Source organism: Danaus plexippus, chromosome 15 (genome assembly GCF_018135715.1).
Source record: "Danaus plexippus chromosome 15, MEX_DaPlex, whole genome shotgun sequence".
NCBI classification, from domain to species: Eukaryota; Metazoa; Arthropoda; class Insecta; order Lepidoptera; family Nymphalidae; genus Danaus; species Danaus plexippus.
The window spans coordinates 2,488,976-2,510,545 of NC_083547.1; the positions used below are offsets into that span (position 1 = coordinate 2,488,976).

Genomic DNA, 21,570 nt, shown 5'->3' on the forward strand with positions numbered 1-21,570 from the left:
TTTAAATAAAAATATATGTATAGTTTACTTAAATGATATTGTTTTTTATTAGCTTTTTTTTTTACTGACTGCAACATACCATGTACAATTTATACCGCAACACTTCATATTGTATCCGGGCGAGTGATGTTTGCTGAAACACTAGAAAAAAAATATATATTCAAATCCATGCTGACCGGGACCGTTCGTGCAATTTTATTCAGTCCTTGGCATTGACACATTGATTAGTTTAGTGTATCTCTACATAAATAAAACATCGCCATAATGTTTTCGATTTCCATGATGGGAAGGAATAAATATATTTTGTTTTCCCAGTAACAGGTATAAGTCATATAAAAATGACGTCATTATTTAGCAATTCAGCATTTTTTTAGCATATTTTTTACACGTCTATCCTTGGTTCTATGTCGTGGCTCTGTGTGTGAGATAATCAATGAATGTTACATTTTTATATGACTGTTTTTTAATGTGTTAAGTACGTCTAATCTGCTTCAACTTATAATTTCTAAAGCCTTGAAATTGTTGCTCTTGCTTTAAGGATTAACACATAGGTGTTATATCGAAATAAACCTTTTTTTTCTGTTTAATTAAATAATAATCTATAACTTTTATGTCGAACACACAACTTAATTTAAAGCGTATTAAAAATTGGACTCCAATGTTATTACTAGCAATAGTTTTTGAAAAAAATAACAAAAAATATTCTTAACTTATGTATTTAGGATTTTTCTGGCTTGTATACAAATATTTTAAAATTCTATATAAATATAAAAAAATATCATGTTAGGTCCCTTTTTCTGTAAACATATTATTACACACATCGGGTTCATAGAAGTCTAGTATAGTTGTACTAACTACTACTAGTATAGTTGAACTAACTAGATTTATATTAGATTTGGAGCACAACGAACTTTATTGCAGCAGTTTTTTTTTTCAATACAATTTATCTACTGTGACATATACTCGTAGTACTTACCCAGAGTATATATAAAGGTTGTTTGTGGCTATCTACAGACAGACTTTTATTCTGACACACCTCTTTAGCCTCATTTAGAGTACATAATGTTTCGTATTTGTTCGCCCCTAACCTGTCCATTAGAAGATGATTGTAGTCTTAAAAAACATATATGTTATTAAAAATTCAAACAGACCCTTACTACTACTATTCACTCGATAGAGTTTTTTTTTATTTGTAACAATTATTCCATTGCATTCAAAGGACAATATTCGAATTCATATTTAAAAGTACATAGGGATACTAAGAACGGAAGGGAATTTCCATTCACAGCGTTTCTTTCTATTTATAAAAAAAATATAAAATATTTTATTGGTATTTTTAAAATTTGGTAAATTATTTCTTTTTGAATTTTATAATATTCCTTTTTGAGCTATATTATAGCATAGAACTTCTTTGCCGTTTCGGAATCGATTATCTAGTTTACTAACACCTAGTCCATTTATTTTGTACTCTATATCTCATATGTATTGCCTCATTATTCAAAGCCAGCTTTGGTACTTGTAGTCGTATTACTAAATAATAATAATTATCTATGCTGGTTTTAAGCACTATATTCAATTTATTTAATTATTTGACGTGTGACTCAATCATCCACACAGTACATTTGATTCATTAATTGTCACATATCAATAACAATATTTTAAAAATGAATTGTTGGAAATATTTATGGAAAGCTACCACGTCCCAGTAACACCGTTTCAGATGTCAGGACCGTCTCTACGTCTATGTCTTTATTGCTCCTGAAGCTTTTCTTGCTATTTATTCTTCAAAATAGACTCAAGTTCTAATAGTAATGATATGTTACTTAGTAAATAAAAAAAAATATGAAATAATATTAGATATGCATAAGCGAAATTTTATTGAGAAGGCTGTTAAAGAAGTCTATATATAAATAATTTTTGATTTAAAATTAATTTTTAAACACTATTTACGCTATTTCCGGGAGTTTTTTTTATATTTTTTGTTGCACTGTTATTTTTAATCCATTTTTATATAACTTTATATTTTACGATAATTTACTCGTAAATCATTTCCATTCCCTAAATTCTTGACGAGGAACGTAATAGTATAGAATTCTAGAAAATCCGTTCCATATTTAAAAATATATCTTACTATTTTGGAATGAGAACTGATGCAATTGGTCAAAATCAAAGATGAGAAGGGGATTGTATCTAGTGAGATGTGCGGAGACGGGTGCAGGTGTCGCATCTAGCGCAATGCGGCTCCCGCAATCTATTTTGACCTCATTCACGTTCACGGTCACAAATTATATAAACTTTAAATCATATACCAAGAACTAGTATTTCTTAACCGCACCCACTCCTCGAATACAGTTGTTTAAGTTTTACGGTGACTTGGGCGAATTTGAAATGCAAAATTTTATACCGTTTTTTTTTTTATAATACCCACTAAAATTTGTTATGACTTAATAAATTTGCGCTTCTTTAGTGCTCGTTTATAGTACATATAATTCTTATAGCTAGGCAAATTTCTTAAAAGAAAATACATGTATTTACATTAATTTCAAACTTTATAGTTTCTGACATATAATTGAGTTTCGGTTGTATAAGAATAACATATTTTAATTTGCTGCCAGAGTCAATTTATAAACCACTTACACGATTATCGCTTTGAATATTGTTAATCCTATTGAAGCCTTACTATTCTACGAACTTTATTTACATTATTTTCGATATCAATAAACGCTGTTTATTGACCAAAATATTATAGACTTTAGTAATATTAATATTTTACTAAAATTTTATCTTGTACAAGATAATAAATAGAAAATTGAAGTAAATAGAATATTTTTCCTGCTATGATCGGTCAAAAATCTTTAAATCTTGAAATTCATATATATGTCTAAATGATAATAGAAAGTTATCTTTATTAGTGTAATCCAACCCCATTGCATTCGGTGGTTGCCCGGCGACGAAGCCACGTGCTTCCAAAACTAACAAAAATCGATCACCGGCCGCTACGTACCACGTCGGTTACAGGTCTACCTTTGGTTATGAATACTTCATACTACCTTACAAACGCCTTTAATTATGAACGCCCACCCCGCAATTATGTCTTCTTTACATAGCGTAAATTGTTTATTAACAAACACAACCCCCAAGAGACCTCGCTCATTAATAAACGACAGACCACATACATACTATGTTCTGTTTTATGACTACGTGACTAAAACTTTGGGCATATTAAAAAGAGTACAAAGAACTCTGTTTGAGAAAAACTTTGTTTATAGAACATATTTTATAATAAGCTTCAAAATGTTGAAATTTATAAACATATTTTTTTCCAAAAATTGTGATATGCGTCTCGATTTCGAGAAGGAATATTTTTGTTTTATGTTTTAAAATGGCTTCTTGCTGTAGTTTGTGGACATGAAAGTCTAAACTGAGAAACTACTACTAGAGGTGAAAACCATTTTTAGTTCTTTTGCTGGCGACAACGAAAAGGGCTCTCACGACTGCAGTGACTGTGACTTTCAGCAATTTCAAAGTTCCCAAATATGAAGAGATGCGCTAAACCACTTTTACTTTTAAGCTTCTTCCCCAAATGACTTTCGCTTCACTTTAACTGGAATTGGATAAGCCAAAAGTTAAGTTACTGTTAGATTTACATGGACAAAGACTGTTTATAAGTTATTTTAACTTGTTTTATTTGTTAATTAGTTTCCTAACCCAGGCGCAGTTAAGATTAGTACAATATAACATTAATATACAGAATATCGTTTTTAATTTTGCATATTTCCATCTCTTCCACGGTTCATTATTTTCTACTTTGTGTATTTACCTTATTCGAGTGCGTCTGTTTGTACGTTCATACGTATCCTAACATCGTCGGTATAGGAAGCGGCGTCTTGACAATAGCACACGTGCGATACCTTATCTCGTGTTTGCTCTGGATTAGACACGGGCCCAGTCTCATTGCCAAGTTCAAAGTGTCAAACTTTGTACACTTAAACATATCCAACCATAACAGTTAATATTAATTTTATATTCTCATTCCCATATTCATTATAAATCCTTGAGATTTTATTACATTTGTCTTTCTCAGCTTCTATAGCTTGTGAAACACTGAAACCGAATGTACTGAATTAGAAATACTATGTAAATAACCGTAATATATATCACTTTACTAAATGCAAAATAAATCCCGATTCAAAACATATCAGTCACGAGAATGATGAATAAAAAGGTTGTGTTTGATTTCAATAAAAATACCTTTGGCGCCGGCAATCGAATAAATCAGTTTTCCCAGCCATTGGTCACTGTTATCAACATGGTAACGTGCATTATGCAGCCATGCGGACATGATCTGTTATCTGCATACGTGCAAATATAAAGCTATAATATTTCATACGGTTCTTGGCCACCGGATGTTTTTTACAGGCGGCAAAGGGTAAGCGAAGGACGATTTGATATCAGACATTCAAATGGTATGTCCGAGCTTAGAAGCATTATGGCAATGTTATCTATGTATTACACTATTCACTTTTTTTAATGTGTTACATTGACTTGTAACCAGGATAACTATTGAAAGTGGATTTAAAGTATGTATAATCTAATTGGCGAATGATATCACATTTAGAACAGTATTTCGGTAAGTATTCCAAGTGGGGTATATGGGTACTGTAGAGCACGGGGAGTGCAGTGGCGCGTGTCCACCACCTGTCATTACACCGGTTCAATCCCACCCTCCCCGGCGCCTCATTAACGGACTTTATATTCCAAAATCCCGAACCAAACACATTCATCATTCCAAGATTTACCCGAATAATGAATACTATTTAAATAATTCAATCGTTTGTGGCGTCTTTTATTCATATTGTGACGATAGTTACAAGTTTGAAATATTGACTTGTGTAACTACGCTTCGTATTTATATTGACTTCTGTAGTTGTGCTATTTATAAATATATATGTAAATAAATCGTATAAAAGTAGTTTTAATATCTGATGTTATGAAATGCTTTCATTTAAATTAATTAGTTTCAAAGCCCGTGACTACTGAAGCCGTATAAATCAGAATTAACGGGTTATAAGGTCATTTATTTTACATTTAATACTTTTTACGTTATCTTAACAAATAAATAAAATTGAGAAATTAATCGTACCAACAAAACTATTAAATATTAAGCAATTTTTTATAACCGCTTATTGTAATAATTCCTTCTTTAATAGAATTGATGACTAAAACTAGTATCACTGAGGGCTTGGATTAACTAAGAGACTTTTACATAAATAAAATCGATTCCGTGATAAATTTGTGCAAGCAAAATTATTCACATCATTCATATCAAGATATAAATATCATAACATTCAGACAATGGTGTTTACAATAATGGTGTATCCTCTGCGAGTATAAACGTTAGTGATGTACTTTATTGTGTTATCGACGATAATTTTTATCAAACCGTCATCAAAACGCCTCGATACCTATGACTCACCTCCCTGTTAAATAAATGAGATGCTCGCTTATTTCGTAACATCGCGTGATAGTCATACGACACTATAATGTTCCGTGAACTAAATATTACATTTGTCTTTCGATTTTTTTCTCGGTATTTGGTTTAAAATGTGTAATTGTTTATAAATGTATATTATGCTGGCTTCGTTGTTGTCGATAGCGGTTTTTTCTTCTTGAATTTTTATATAATCCAGAGGACCTTCTATCCATTTCAAAGATTGCGTATTTATCGTAAATATATATACCTATATATATTGAATGACCTGAAAATTAATTTAAAAAAAATTATATAGCTGACGGTTTATTTTCGACACATCAAAAATTTAACGTATAAAGGCAGTTATGTTGACTTCTAGAAGTCGTTTGAATAAAAATTTGTAATATTGTGGTGCGACATGTCAGGCGGGCAGGCGGGCGGTTCGGCGTGACATATGCCGCGAGCGACCCCTCTGATAGCTCTTTACAATTAGTTATAACATAAGGTCCTACGTCACATTCCTTTTATTCAAGGTAAAGCATGTCATAATTTAAGTTCAGATGTCTTTTTAATATGAACATAAAATTATATATTGAAGTATATAACTTATATACGTTAAGGAAGTTCTTATGAAGAGACATATATATTTTTGTCTCTATTTTCTTTAAGTAACAGAATATTTTATTATAGCCATTTTGTGCTTTATAAATAATTATTAACATACAATGTATTTAAGAATTCAAAAATATTTTTCAAACAAGTTAGCATAAAAGGTATATTAACCCCACTTTCGCCGATTAGGCACTTTTTCTCGCCTTTCGAACAACGGATAGGGGGCTTTTATAAGCGTGGTTTGTATGAGCAAATGTTTTAGAATTCTAAAGTATCAGTGTCGGGAGGGGAACTGGCTAACGGTATTTCTTAAGTTATTACGATTCGGTCAATCCAGTTTGATATTGCGTCATAATTTACTTATTATAAGTTCAACATTGCCGAGAGCGAATTGAATGAATTCTCATTTTTATTAGTAACCGGATACCAAGAGCTTTACCGTGGACATCAATGATTTGAAAAAATGTTTGAGTTTCAATGGGCTTTGGATATTCATTATCAAATGACCAGCATATGTTAAATTGGGTTCATCGACAGGTTTCACACGCGTGCCGTCTCGAGTTCCAAAAGGACTTCAATTAATTGATATTAACCCTTGTGTCCAGTCCGCTCGTGTGTAAAAGGGCTGTTCATTACACAGGGCATCGGATTGCAATACCTTGTCATGCAAATTGAATTAATTGAGTATTTTCGGTTCCCTGTTAAACTTTAAAGGCTTAATTACGCCAGATACGAATGTGTTAAAAACTTTAATGAACTAGTCATTAAAAATAACAAAAAATCTTTCTCTTTTGATCAGATCAGCACCGTTTTATGTTACGCAAAAAGCTTTAAATCGATTTTTATAACTCTGAATGATAAGCATTTGCAGCACCCTCTGTTGTACGAATAAATCGTATCTTAAACAATAAACTCTTATAAAGCATTTTCGTGTAAGCATAGTACTAAATATGGCTTGGTATATTACTTTTCTCGCTTTCCCCTTAAGGGAAATATTTATTGCAGCCGCAGATGGGATCACATGTGTATAATTTTATTTCAATTACTTATGAGAATATATTGAATGTCATATTTTTCAGAATTGACTGACGTTAAATACCCAACATTTTGCTAAAAGATATTTTTTTTTGACATAATTCACAATTTTCGTAGACAGTTGGAATAGTTATATAAAGAATGCTTGCGTGAGTTGGATACAGATTTTTAGTACGCTTAATATTTTGGTATTTAGAAAGGTCATGGCCCCTTTCACTAATAAGTAAAATATTTTAGGTATGTCATAAATATTTTTTATTATGTGATAAAATTTATATGATTGTTTATTTTTATAGCATATTAGTAGGTTAACTATTATATAATATATTTTGCTGTAAGGGAACTTTTAGTTTTATTCATTATTTTGTTGCTAATAAAAGGACTAAGGTCAAAGAACAAAAAAATATAGGACGAGGGTCTTCTTTAAATTCATGGAAAAGGCTTAACGAAGCTTAGCTCGTTACGCTTCGGTGCATTGACGTTTGAATATTTTACTTTCGTATTACTAAAGTCACAGTTTATAAATATAAAAAAAAAAAGAAATAAAAGCAATGGTCCTTTAATTCGGGGATCATTAGCGAAATGATATACGAGTGATCCACACCCTAAATTCTAGAGGCTTTCAACTACACTCGAATGGGTAATTAATTTAAGGAATTAACAGTGAATAACTGAAATTGTTCCGTCTCGTCGAACCGCTTACGCGAAAACCGTAATAGTCTGTAATTACGGACGTAGACAATTTGTTTGATTAATTGCTTCGCATATTATATAAAATACGCTTTGATAGTGATGATATCATTTTTGGGGTAAAGTGTAATGAAATTGATGGTTATAAATTAATTACTGCATAAAATGGCAAGCACTGTTTTAATTATCACCCTCATACTTGTTAATCCATTCATAACTTATGAAATTTAACACGGTATTGCATTTATAAGTCTTATATTGGTAAGAATATTTTCCTTATAATTTGTTTCCCTTGCAAGTAGGTTATTCTCGTTTTTCTTTTGATGGAAATCTCTCTCAAGACGAAGATTACTTTTGAAGTAAAAGATATAATTCAGCTGCCTCGAGACTTGAGTGTCCCTACAGTCATTAAACTCAGTTAGCTATAAGTAGAAAATGTATAAAATTGTCTATTTTATAACATTGTACTGAGTTCGTCTGGAACTGCACAATTGCAACATAGTACTTAAGTATATTGCGTTGTAACATGCCCCATAAAACCTGTTAAGGCTTTCAAATTCATGACTCATAGATAAGACCGTAGCTTTAAGGTGAATTAATTGGGTAGTATTTTCAGTATTTTAAAAGGATTTTTCATTTCCAATACAACCATTTACGGTAGAATCTTTTATAGTCTTTACGAAGCAGTATCACGAACAACTTTTCATTACTTAGTTCAATAGAAAAAATATAGTGGAATATATTTGAAATTACTTTAAAAAGAGCATTAACTTTGAAAACAAAGAGAAAATGGTTTCTAAAGAAATATAGATCACAAAATATGTTACAAAACATCTTCTCGCTTTGAACAAGACTTTCAGTTCGCGGACAATACATTAAAAGTGAAAATAGGGCATTCATTTGCAGCGGAGTTTGTTTTATTTTTTTCAGTACATAATATAAGTTAAAGCTAGGCTAGACAATCGAGCTGGGAGCTAGTTTACGAGGCTATACGACACACACCGCCCGGAGACAGACGCGGCGGCGACGAGGCAATCACCAGGGTTGACACTCACATAAACCATTCTATAAATTAGATCGTTATCACATAAAAACTTTTTTTTCGTCTATTGTAACTAATTTAACTACTTGACTATAATCTGTTACATTAGCAAAGATGCAGTTAATATGGAACATATTTGGGTATACATTTTATGTGCATATTAAGTGATAGTTTTGTAAACGAAAAATAATTAAGATAATATATTTTTTTAAAAATTTTGGGAAGTCTGATAAAAGTCTAGATTAATTAATTAAATTTTTGGGAAAATCTTTCGCGTCCGTCTGTTGTAAACGATGACCCTTAAATCTTTTGTTGGAAGCGTCAAGAATTAGGGTCGACTGGCGACAAGAGATCTCGACATAACAGATGCTTTATAATTGAAGTCAGTATTACGCTACTCCAATTTAGTTTTCTGAACATTATATAGGTTGATATTTTTAACTGACTTCCAAAAAGTTCTTTCACATTCCACCGCATACTTTCATATGTGCTCAAATGTTCAAGCATTCATTAATATATAAATACATATTGATAAATTTGTATATTATAAAATGAAGTATTTATTTAATTTTCTACACCCTGTTACAGATATTATTAAAATATAAATAATGGAAGACACCGATATTTTCCAATATTAATCAAACAGCTTTGCTACCCTATGCTAAATGAATTTAAAAAAAAAGTTATGTCAGTTATTATATAAAGTTAAAAGAAGACTTTTTTTTTGTTAAGTTTAAATAAAAGCAAATATTGTAAAACGTCAAATTTAACTTCTGAATCGTTCGTAGCTTGTATCAGTCTACGCGGCTACGATGTAGCGCTACGCATTATGAAAACTGATTTATTTATTTTTTCAGGGTTATAGTAACTCAGTAGTTATAGCTGTTCTGAGATGTTTGTAAAGATATGTTTGTATTGTATACTATAGAGTCGACCTACAATGTAATAGGCTCAATGTACTCCAAGGTCGGACACAGTTAAACCTAATATTTACCGTTACGATAGATCGATACTGGATGTCTCTGAAAATAGTTCATTCTCCAAATGTATTGATTAAGCCAAACTGGGACATTATGTATAAACAACAGTTTATTGAGGAAAAGGAGAATGTAGTAAATGGTATTATACAGTAACATAATATTTATGTTTTACTATAAACGTATTAAATATATATTAAACGTTTTATTAATTATATCAACGGATTAAATTAGTAATGAATGGAGATTACGGAAAGCTTAAGTATAGCTGAATATCACGTCGTTTGATTATAAATATATTACGTATATTGTAATAAAGAAAGTAAGATATATTCATAACGCTCAAAGAATATATATGTTTTTATGAAACGTGATTCTGCCTTCTAGAGTACAGTGTTGATATAATGTATGTATATCGAATGTATTTTATTGTTCCAGCCACCGAGCTAGACTTGTTGGCTGCGCTGTCGCTGCACAACACTACGCGAACCGGAGTCAGCGCTGCTCCTGGCATGCAGCCTCAACGGACCGCGTACGCCCTTGACGGTTAGTTGATTATATTGGAATTAAAATTGTTATTACTATACTATAGAAAATCACTGTAAAAATTTACATTTACATTAAAATAAGAATCTTCTGCGCTTTTTATTAAAAGAAAAATATTTTTGTAAATTTTTATGTTAAGTGTGTACAAATAAAGTTAATTACCACCAGAACTTCAAATCCTTTTACAAATTAAAATTTTCCTGTAATTAAGGGAGAAGCGAAAGCTTTACTGGCAATACTATAAAAGCTTGTGAAATTCAATCCCATAATATGCGATTGTATGCAATAAAGTGCACATAGTACGAGCGAGGCACGATACATTTTAAATGCAGTATCATTTGTATCCACAGTCTAATGGACGGTGGCACGCCTCCCTTACCTTTAATGACTTTGTAATCAAGTAACTAGACTTAGTAATCAGTCACTTGTGGCATTCTATGACGTTTTTCAACACGATTACCTTTTATTTGTTTTTTTTTTTTAATTAGTTTTTGTCAATGAATATGTTCGCGTATATATTTGAGGTTGAATATGAGTGTATTTTATTATGAGAACCATTTATCTACTGAACTTCTTATTAATTTGAGATACAAATTTATGCTTATACTCAAGCTACGAAATCATTCAGCTGTTTTTGTTAAAAATAAGTCAAAGGCTACCGACTAAATGCAACTTTAAAAAGAGGTTTTATCTAATTTTTTTTTACATTAAAGTAAGATAGATCTTATTTTACTTTTTTCTTTCTTTTATTTTATTTTAAATGAATTGTTCTTATAAACGTTGCATGTTTCGTAGCAGTTTAGATTTTTCATTAACAAGTACAAACACCATTACTAATTTTAATCATAATAGTGCAATGTCGTTAGTCAAAATTCTCACATGTCACAAAGAACATATTTTAGTAAGCTCATAAAATACCTTAAGAGGATTTTTTATGTGATGGAAAGATTATACTTCCAAGCAGAATGAAAAAAATTATAGACATTTTGACTAAATTAATATTTATAATCTGTTGTCAATTTGTTAACAAAACCTCGACAACGATAATTTAAATAGCATTAGTCTTCTTATTAAGATTTTTGTTGTACAAGTTTTTTATTACTTGCTTTCTCGTTCTTTCTGTAAATACGAAAAGTTGTAACTCACATTTAATATTAACTTGTATAAAATTTTCGAAACAACCCTTTTTTTTGTTAAATAGAAAAACTTTATGTCTTATGAAAGTACTTAAAAAACACAGACTTTGCTGTGACAATTTTGTATGATAAAAAAAAGTATTTCGTAATCGAAATAAGGACATTAACACCCAGTCTAATTTGCCCGTCATATTAATATTATTCAATATATTTAACAAATTATTCTGTTGGCATCCCTGATTATTATCCTTACTTAAATATCATATTATACAAATCTGTTCCTATTAGAAGGTTTCTTTACTCTGATATTATAATAATGTTATCTTCCTCGTTCTTTTGTTAAAATTATGTTTTTTTTTTTTACTTCCGGACATCAAAAGAGGGAGTTCCCTTACTTTATTTATAAAACATATCAAAGATGTAAGGAAATTGATAGATGTAAAGCATTCTGCTGAATATACCGCATTCACATTCAATACTCCTGACGTTTTGACAGCATGATAGTTCTTTTTTGGCCATTTGTAAAATGCACGCAGACAACCACTAACTTGGAAAGTAGTAGGTAGTTTTTTCTTTAAAAAATTTCCCCCAGCTTTAAGTAAAAAAATATTAAATTCTCCTTTCCAAGTGAGATATATTTTCAGTATCTAGTACGATTTTGACGAGGACAATTGATTGTAATCTATAAGACCGTACATTGAAACAGTCCCATTACCAATAAAGTCGTTGTAATCCGACCGGCAAATATGCCATGAGCCATCCCTTGCCGTGTCGTAATCGCCGCAACCAGTGATTAAAGCGCTGTAAGGGACGAAAATCTGTTACATTTAGACAGGGTTCACCATGTCATTTAATTTATTTATACATTTAATTTATATCTACGTATGAATATAGAGATCTATATGTAGACATACGAATTTCGAAAATCAAATATTTTTACGATAAAGTAATTCTTTTTAACCATTTTTTTTTATAAAGTATACAAAATATATAAGCGTATTTATTTAATTTTGCAAAATAATTCTATATTGTAAAATATTTGAAATTCAATATTGATAAATTTAAATTGTATTAATATATGAAAGTAACGAGCCCTGAGCACACCTCAAACGTTAACGCGCCATTAGCTGAGATGTGTAATCTCTGCTGATTGTAGGAGGGTATTCGCCCTAATTTCTAACGTGGGTTGTATGCCCCTAGTGTCAAACGCTAAGCTCCTATTGTCGGCATGGTGTGAAGACAGGTTGACTGTGACATCTGGACCAATCATACAATCTGGTTCATACCTTGTATTCAGTTTACGGATAACAATTAGATATTTCAAAAGAAAATACTGATCTACTTTCAGTAGAACCGGAGAGTTTATTTATATATACATACTAGATACCAGCCCCGGCTACGCACGGGCTTTTTACAAAAAATATAAAATAACCTATTTAATTTTGAGAATTATGAAACTTATATTATGATAACTTTCAAATGGTACGCCCGATTTAAATGATTTAAAAAGTTATTTACAGATACTGATGTAGGCTGGAAAACGAAGTAATTTATTTTGATAAAATTTAAAACCGTATTTATGTAAATAGCTTTCCAATGAACGCTTTAGGAATGCCAATTTTTAAAAGTTGTAAAACGGATATAGTATGTTATTCTTAAGGTATAGACATATACACAATCCCACCATATATTATTTTGTTATATCTCAGAGACTTTGGGCAGCGTTTTCGTTAAAATATCTCAGACGGCTCATGTTTTCTTGACATCTTTAACAAATATCGTTAATATATATCCAAGTTAATACAAAAATTTAGCAACTTATATACTAAAACCTTCTTCGAGAATCACGCTGTCGAGTGGTTAAAACTACTTGTTAATAGGTGCAGTAATTTTTCCGTTAATTGCGAACAGACAGACAGATAGACCTGGTGAGGGACTCTGTTTTATAATATGTATTGATATTAAAAAAGACAACTTGGGTTCCTTTCATTTAAAACCATTCGCTATTACATAAGAAGAAAAACTTCACTTTACTTTAAAAAGTTAATGGAATTCAAAACAAATATTCTCGACGTTTCATTACAATATCGTATTATTAATTGAGTTCTTTTTTTGGTGGTAAAAGCTGTCATCGACATACGAAGTCAGACACGCGATAAATGTTGTTTTGCGAGTGTCAAAGACAACCGAATGAATCTATTGTTGTGACAGGCGCATGGCACGAGATATCCGAACCACAAATAATATATATACTTAATCCTTACATTTAGGGATGGAATATAATAAATTTCTAAGGAATTATTTGCAACGAATTAAAAGTAAATCTATTATAGAAATAGGAACGTTCAAATTTACAGAAACTATCTGTTTTTATGGTGTAATAATTGTTTAGATTGTGAAATATTTATTGTAATAAAACAAAACAACGTATTAGTTTAGCCGCTATGAGTGACGTTAGCGCTTTCTCGGTTCGTTCAACACATCAGAAGCCATCGGTCAACGTGGCTTGGCTACGTCACTGGACTGAAGTGATTTTGTTTAATGATCCGACATAATGCTAATGCAGGGTTTGTGTTAAAAATATTATTCTAATTAATCAAATTAAATAATAAGATAGTAATATATAAAATATTTAAATTGCCTATTTGAAAAAAAAATCAATTAGATATTTCAAGTTAAATTTCATATTACATTTATAAGCCAAATAAAAATAAATTAATATAAATGTAATGCATATTATTAGAGTGCAACTGCATTTGATATATATGAGACCCTATAACAGTGTGGACACATCACAAAGGACGGACGATAAATAAAATCACGGCGGGGTGCCATTGAAAATGTTTAGGAAATGCTCCGCAAATATTTGTATATATATAAATTTGACAAGGGTGATTTAATGAAACTAAAACATCGGGGTCGTTTATGAATTGTGACAAACGATTATTGCATTCACTCTCGCCACTAAATAAAAGTAAGTTGCGATTTGAACGATTTCCGATCCTATAAATCCAGTTATTTTCTAAATTACTTATATTCAAGTAGGATTATTTATAGTGTTATATTATCATATATAATATACGTTTTGTATATTACGTTACATAAAGACTATTCAAATAATAAAGTCCTTAAAATATAATTTTTTTATTTAGCAGAACAAACTTCATTTAGAGATCTTCTTATAATTACTAGTTTTATAATTGAATATCGGAAAAAGATTTGGCTAAAATTTGTCATGGATATACGTGATTTTAAATAAAAATATCAATAAACTAATTATAGGTCTTCTATAAAGAAGACAAACTTATAAAACATGACAAAGAAATAACTCTATATTTTAAAAAATTATAACAAAGTAATCTCAGCCTCAAATCTTTCGGCGCTTGGATAGAAAAAAGATTTTGAATCATAAAAAGGAGGCATTCCACTCCTCCAATTTATTAAAAAAAATATAATTTACTCTGCCAAAACAAGATAACGGAATTCAATTTTGATGCAAAGTGAAATTTGAATTTAATACCATGGGGTGAGGGTTAACAGAGCACGCAAAAAATAACTCAAAGATTTATTTATCTTCCCTCATACCATCGTAAGGCAATTAAACAGCTGTTTTTACGAAGGCATCGCGTGTTTTCTCGTCATAAAAGGTCTCATGACCAAGATTTGCATATTTTAATACTGAAATATACCAGGACAAAATAAAAGGAAATCAAAAATATCTAGAAAGGAAATGTTCATACATCTTGGTGAAATTAATTTGCTACAGTAATTCCTCGAATATTTTTATTGTATAGGTCTGTAGAGCTTCAAATACTGTACCTTACATTGAAATTAAACTCAAAACTAGTTTACTACTTTAATCCAAAAACGATCATTTTTTTATGATGTACATAACTACATATGTATGCTTCAAAATGACTTCAAAAAATGAGAGCCTCCTTTTTGAAGTCGGATAAAAATATGATATTTATTAATACATTAATTTTATTTACTTAGACTTAGTATTTTTATGAAATTTTTTTTTTTTTTGCTTTTAAATTTAAGAGAATGTAACAATACGTTTTTTAATATTTTTTCATTGGCCTCAGTAATTATGAGAATATTAAATTCAAAAAAAATTTAATTAGCAATCATGCTATAAGTTTTTTTCTATATGAGTTAACTACAAAACAGTGAAGTAATATTTGAAATTTGACGATTTCAAATTGGTGGTGAAAATTTTTCGTATCATTGAAAACATTAAAAACTCCCTCTGCTAGTGAGGGGTCGATGCACTGTACCGTCTACGGAGTTAACGTCATCTCTCTCGGCTACAAACTTTCTTATATAATTCACTGCTCGACGTTTTATATTCTTTGGAAAACTTATCTAGAAAAATTTTATTAGGATATTTAAAAGTTACTACTTATTTACACTGCTTTATCTTCGAGGTTACGTACTTGGTGCATAATGGCTTTGAGATAGCTTTTAAACAAATATCATGACAGTTTTGTTTACGGTGTCCTTAAATCTAAGCTTAACACCAATTAATTTTATTTCCACTCCGATTTTTTCCCCTTCTACGCCATTAACCTCCCGCTACGATGGCTCTGCCACGTGTGATTTCATTATCCAGTAACCCTCCTTTAAAGTTCTTTGTATTGCGCACTTCCACGGTTTTCGAGTTACTTGAATATTCTTTATTACTTTAGTTAAATCACTTTTGTTCTATTATATTGAAACAGTTTTGATTCGACATTTTGTTTGAGCTTGTAAATACATATATTAGCAGTTTTACAGTATATATATCTGGTAATAAAAAAAATATATCCATGATCTTTATGCCATCACTGCATACCACAAGTTAATATCATAAAACTATGTACATACCGCCAAAGATTTCTTAATTTGGTAGACGACAAATAACAAGACTAACTGACAGACATCCATCTCGTCTGTCCGTAATCACGTTTTCTGCTAACTAACCGAAACATCGGTATTATGTAGTTAAAAAATAATAAAAAAATGCGTAGTATTTTTTGTTAAAAAATAACGTTTTTGTAACGTTAACAATTGGAAAAGATTTTTATATCAATTATGTGACTGATAATAAAGTAATTTTTATGTGCAATGTTTTAATAATTTTTATATAAATGAATTATTATCTTTTGTTTTCAGTAAAGGTTGTTATAGCAAATAATTCTATAAGTAATAAGATCACATTTGTTGTTTTTGGATGCTAAGTATTTATTAAGATAATGAGATCATTTTCGGACTCGACTGTTTCTGAACTCGTGTACATTCTTTTAACTTTTTGGACGCTTTTTTTTAAGCTGTTTTAAATATAGAACAACTACATAAGATTTATATATTTAAAATACCACCTTTAAGGTAAAAGAGCAAAACTCGCACGAAAACGCGAAGTAAAGGCATTTTTTAACCCCGGAGTACAATAAAGTAATCATATTTCATTTTAAATAAAAGCAAACAGTATTAAAAAACACACCTTCGTATTTATATGCAAAATAATATTTTCAATAAATAGAAAGGAATTCTGGAAAAATTATATTATAACACTTACGATTTACTTTATATATATATATATATATATATATATACCTTAAGTCATTTATTCAAACTGTTAATATATGTAAAGAGTCATTCAACCAGTAGTTCATATTAGTAAGAGAATAAATCAATAAACATGATTACTAAGTTTCATTTCCATGATTCAAAAGCTTTTTAACTATGGGGTTTTCCAATAGGGACGCTTGAACTTTGACAGCTGATTGCGGCCATGTTGTTTGAGTGACAGCTGTCAAATGCAGTGTGTTATATTCATTCCGTCCTCCCAAACCACCATGGCAGGTTACAGTGTCGAGCAGCACGTGCAAATCATAAAATTGTTTTATGAAAATGGGTCTTCAGTTCGAGCAACGTTCCGCGCACTTCGCCCGTTTTACGGTCGCGATGATCGTCCTGCCGAGTCGACTATCCGTCGATTGGTGGACAAATTCGAGTCAACCGGGTCAGTTAACAATCAGCCGGTTCCCGTGCGTCAACGTAACGCGAGATCTGCCGAGAATATCGCCGCTGTGCGCGACAGTGTCCTCGAAAACCCGCGGCAGTCAATTCCGCGTCGCGCACAGGAACTCGGCCTTTCGCAGACGACAACTTGGCGAATTTTGCGTTGTGACTTGAGCCTGCACCCGTACAAGATCCAGCTGACCCAAGAGCTCAAGGTTAATGACCATAGACAGCGCCGTGTGTTCGCTGACTGGGCATTAGAGCAGTTGGAAGTTGACGCCGATTTTGGCAAAAAAATCATCTTCAGCGACGAGGCGCATTTTTGGATGAATGGCTATGTCAACAAGCAAAATTGCCGTATTTGGGACGAGACCAATCCACACGAGGTTCACCAAGTGGCAATGCACCCGCAGAAAGTGACTGTTTGGTGCGGATTTTGGGCCGGAGGCGTGATTGGTCCGTATTTTTTCGAAAACGATAATGGTGTGGCCGTCACCGTCAATGGTGAGCGATACCGGTCGATGATAACCAACTTCTTTTGGCCTGAAATCGAGAATATGGATCTGGACAACATGTGGTTTCAACAGGACGGCGCTACGTGCCACACAGCACACGCTACGATGGAAGTTCTGCACGAGCAATTTCTGGACATGGTCATCTCGCGCGGAGGCGACGTGAACTGGCCACCGAGATCGTGCGATTTGACCCCGCTGGACTTTTTCTTGTGGGGTTTTCTTAAGTCGCAGGTCTATGCCAACAAGCCGCAAACCACCGATGCCCTCAAAGTCAACATACGCCACGCCATCGATCAAATACAGCCCGATTTGTGCGCCAGAGTCATCGAAAATTGGACCTTTCGTGTGCGCGCCACCAACCGAAGCCGTGGCGGTCATTTGAATGATGTCATATTCCATACATAATGGGGTCGATAGACCTTCCAAATAAAAAAAAATTTCGCAAATATCTTTCCTACATGTATTTTTTTTTGCATTTCAAAGATCAAGCGCCCTTAATGGAAAACCCTATATTACACGTTGGCTTCGAGCCAATCATTCTCTGAATCTAGAGCCGTAACGAAAAGGTCGTAATCGTAGCGAGCTCTGAACTCACTGATTATATCGAAATTTATTGCTCTGCATAGCTGTAATTATTGCGTTCTAAATAAATACTTGAATACATAATCCATATTTAGACTACCGGACCTGTTTTCATGGAATAAAACTTTTTCATACTACCACAATACTGATTTCTCTATACGAGTATTGTTGTATATGACAGATCTTTGTTAAAATAGCAATTAATTTTGTTCAGGGGACTCGCGGTCGCTGCAGGTGGAAGGTACGGCCTTCGACCACGCCATGGAGCTTCTGCGACGATCGCCAGAGTTCACAGTCCTAGCCGCTCTTCGACAGGAGCCGGCTAACTCGGGAACAATTCTATCCTTCTCTCACGGATACAACAGGTACAGAGCCTTGACATAAACTTGGTCGCATACTATTAGTTATATTCCATACCTACACGATAACCAATTTTTCAGATGCTAAATGAACGCTATGATACTATAGAAAATATTATAAATCGATTTATGTCGATCGATGATCTATAGATCTCAAAGGTTCGATGTGGTCCGTTCGGCGAAGGTAGAAAGTCGATATGAGCTGCGGGCGCGTGCGGCGCCCAGCTAGTGGATGTCCGTCAAACTCATCAGCCTAAGGGATTCGGCCACTGTCACCGGTAAGTTCTAGATCTCAACATCGCTGCGCGTGCACGCATGTGTTTTGTATTGACATTCGTGCGCGCGCATAGGGGAGAATCATGTATCTTGGAATGTCCTGTGCCTCGGAATGCCCTCCTCGATCCATCCGTTAACCTAATTGCGCTCACTGCTCTGCATGTCCGTATGTGTTCACGGGCGGTCGACCTGCATGTCTCCGTGTCTTATCCGCCGTCGTCCGTCTTGTGTTCTGTGTCTTGACGTGTTTTGTTCTATATTTGTCTGTCTAACTGTCCCCTTATAACCCATTTATCAATATATACCTGGATGTTGTTGTTGCTATATCGCTACGGGCCCTCGCCCTCAACAGTACTTCAGCGTCGGGCTCCGCACTTGCATTCCAAGCGACATGGGATTCAGTAATTGTGCCATTCAGTAATTCATTCTACAATGATTAGGGTTTAATATTTGTAAATCGTTTTTTGGATATGTCAGCGGGACGGTCGACGGTCGGCACAGAATCTCCCTCCAGAATTTCTATCTACGATGAATCTTGTAGATCGCGCAGTTCCTAAGGCAAACTCTGTCAGAACAAATTATGAGAACCGAACGCGATTCGTTCCGAGGTACATGGCCCCCTTCCCGACCGAGCGATATTGAGATGTAGAGCGAGCCGAGGTCCGCTCGCGGCCGGTCTATTCCCGTCTGCCGTCCGAGTATATATGTTCTTTGAAATGTTTATGTGTACCTCGGAACTGTTCGCTCGGAGGGAGGTTCCGAGAACGCGGCGACGGGTTCTGTCACTCAATTGCGTCGGGGCCTTGTATTACAGGTATCTGGAGTTGCAGTCAAGTGGTCGTCGAGATGAGGTGCGTCTTCATTACGTGGAGGCAGGTGGCGTAACGGCCCGAGTGGAGACCTTCCCGTTTCGACTCGCGGATGGCGCATGGCATCGGGTGGCACTTGCTGTCTCAGGGGCGCAAGCAACTCTGCTCGTTGACTGTCACCCGCTATATCGACGATTAATACCACCACCAGACCGGAATTTTACACAACCACAACTCTCATTGTGGGTAGGACAGAGAAATAGCAAGCATTCTTTATTTAAGGTTAGTGTGTATATTATAAGACTTGTTTTAAATGTCTGTTATATCTTATGTTGTAACATAAAATGTGGTAAATATAAAATAAAATATTCAGGGAACCCTTCAAGATGTTAGATTGGTGAGTGGGCCTCACGGCTATTTGGTACAGTGTCCGGGACTGGACTCTGAATGCCCTACTTGCGGGCAGTTCTCACTGCTACAAGCCACTGTACAGGAACTAACTTCACATATCCATGACCTTTCACTAAAGGTATTCTTTTATTTCAAATGTAATATAAATATATTTATATTCCAGTAAAGTATCCAATTCTAAGTATATCTTACTGTTTAGCTTGTTGGCGCCGAAGCAAGACTGGCGCGTTTAGAACAATGTGATTGCCAAAAATCGTGTTACTCTAATGGGACAGTGCACGCAGATGGTGCAACTTGGCAAAAAGACTGCAATCGCTGCTCTTGCGTGGTAAAATTATAAAAAAAAATAAAAAAAAAAACATATCATGTAGACGTTTTTATTATTATAGCACGATTAACGAAATAATGTTATTGTTCTCTAAATTTATTATAGCATGGTGAAATAACGTGCAGGCCAGTAGAATGCGACAGAGCGGAATGTAAAAATCCAGTGTTACATCCAGGAGAATGCTGTCCCACGTGTCTGAGTAAGCGATAATTTATAAAATTCGATAAAAAAAGTAGAGGAGATATTTTTCATTAAAAACTGATAAAGATATTATTTTTGTTTAATGTTTAAGTATAATTATTCGTTAAGATATAATATAATCCAATGGATTGAAAACATTCTTGACGACTTATGTAGTAAAATAAATACTATAAAGTGTATCGAGACAATCGTTGTCAAATTCATGTCTAACATTCTGTGCTTACCTCCAATAAAGTACGGAGGAGTACCTTTCTAATTTTTACGATATATTCAAACGATTCAAGTATCTAAAAACAATTACTAGCGAAACGCAACTAAAAATTTTCGATACATACAAATATTTTCAAGTAGATATGAATAAGATACTATGTTTCAACAGGACAGTGCCTCCTAAAGGGCACGCTTTATGAACACGGCGAGCGATTCGCTCCCAAAGAGTGCGCGGAGTGTGTTTGTCACGACGGTAATATGCAATGCGCACGCGTCGATCCCGACACAGCCTGCCCACCGCTACCCTGCGACGCCCCGGACCAGTTTACTGTACCCGGGGAGTGTTGCAAGTTCTGCCCTGG

At 33.2% G+C, this 21,570-nt stretch overlaps 1 protein-coding gene across 3 annotated transcripts in view; it reads left to right on the forward strand.

Moving 5' to 3' along the window:
* Positions 1 to 21,570, forward strand: part of LOC116766183 (protein kinase C-binding protein NELL1-like) — a 34,971-nt gene that overhangs the window by 6,186 nt on the left and 7,215 nt on the right. For all 3 annotated transcript variants that reach the window (XM_032655922.2, XM_032655924.2, XM_032655925.2), the window contains exons 2-8: positions 10,268 to 10,375; positions 18,829 to 18,979; positions 20,064 to 20,340; positions 20,432 to 20,587; positions 20,669 to 20,797; positions 20,903 to 20,996; positions 21,378 to 21,569. In XM_032655922.2, coding sequence (XP_032511813.1) covers positions 10,268 to 10,375; positions 18,829 to 18,979; positions 20,064 to 20,340; positions 20,432 to 20,587; positions 20,669 to 20,797; positions 20,903 to 20,996; positions 21,378 to 21,569 — 1,107 coding nt within the window. The remainder of the gene's footprint in view (positions 1 to 10,267; positions 10,376 to 18,828; positions 18,980 to 20,063; positions 20,341 to 20,431; positions 20,588 to 20,668; positions 20,798 to 20,902; positions 20,997 to 21,377; position 21,570) is intronic.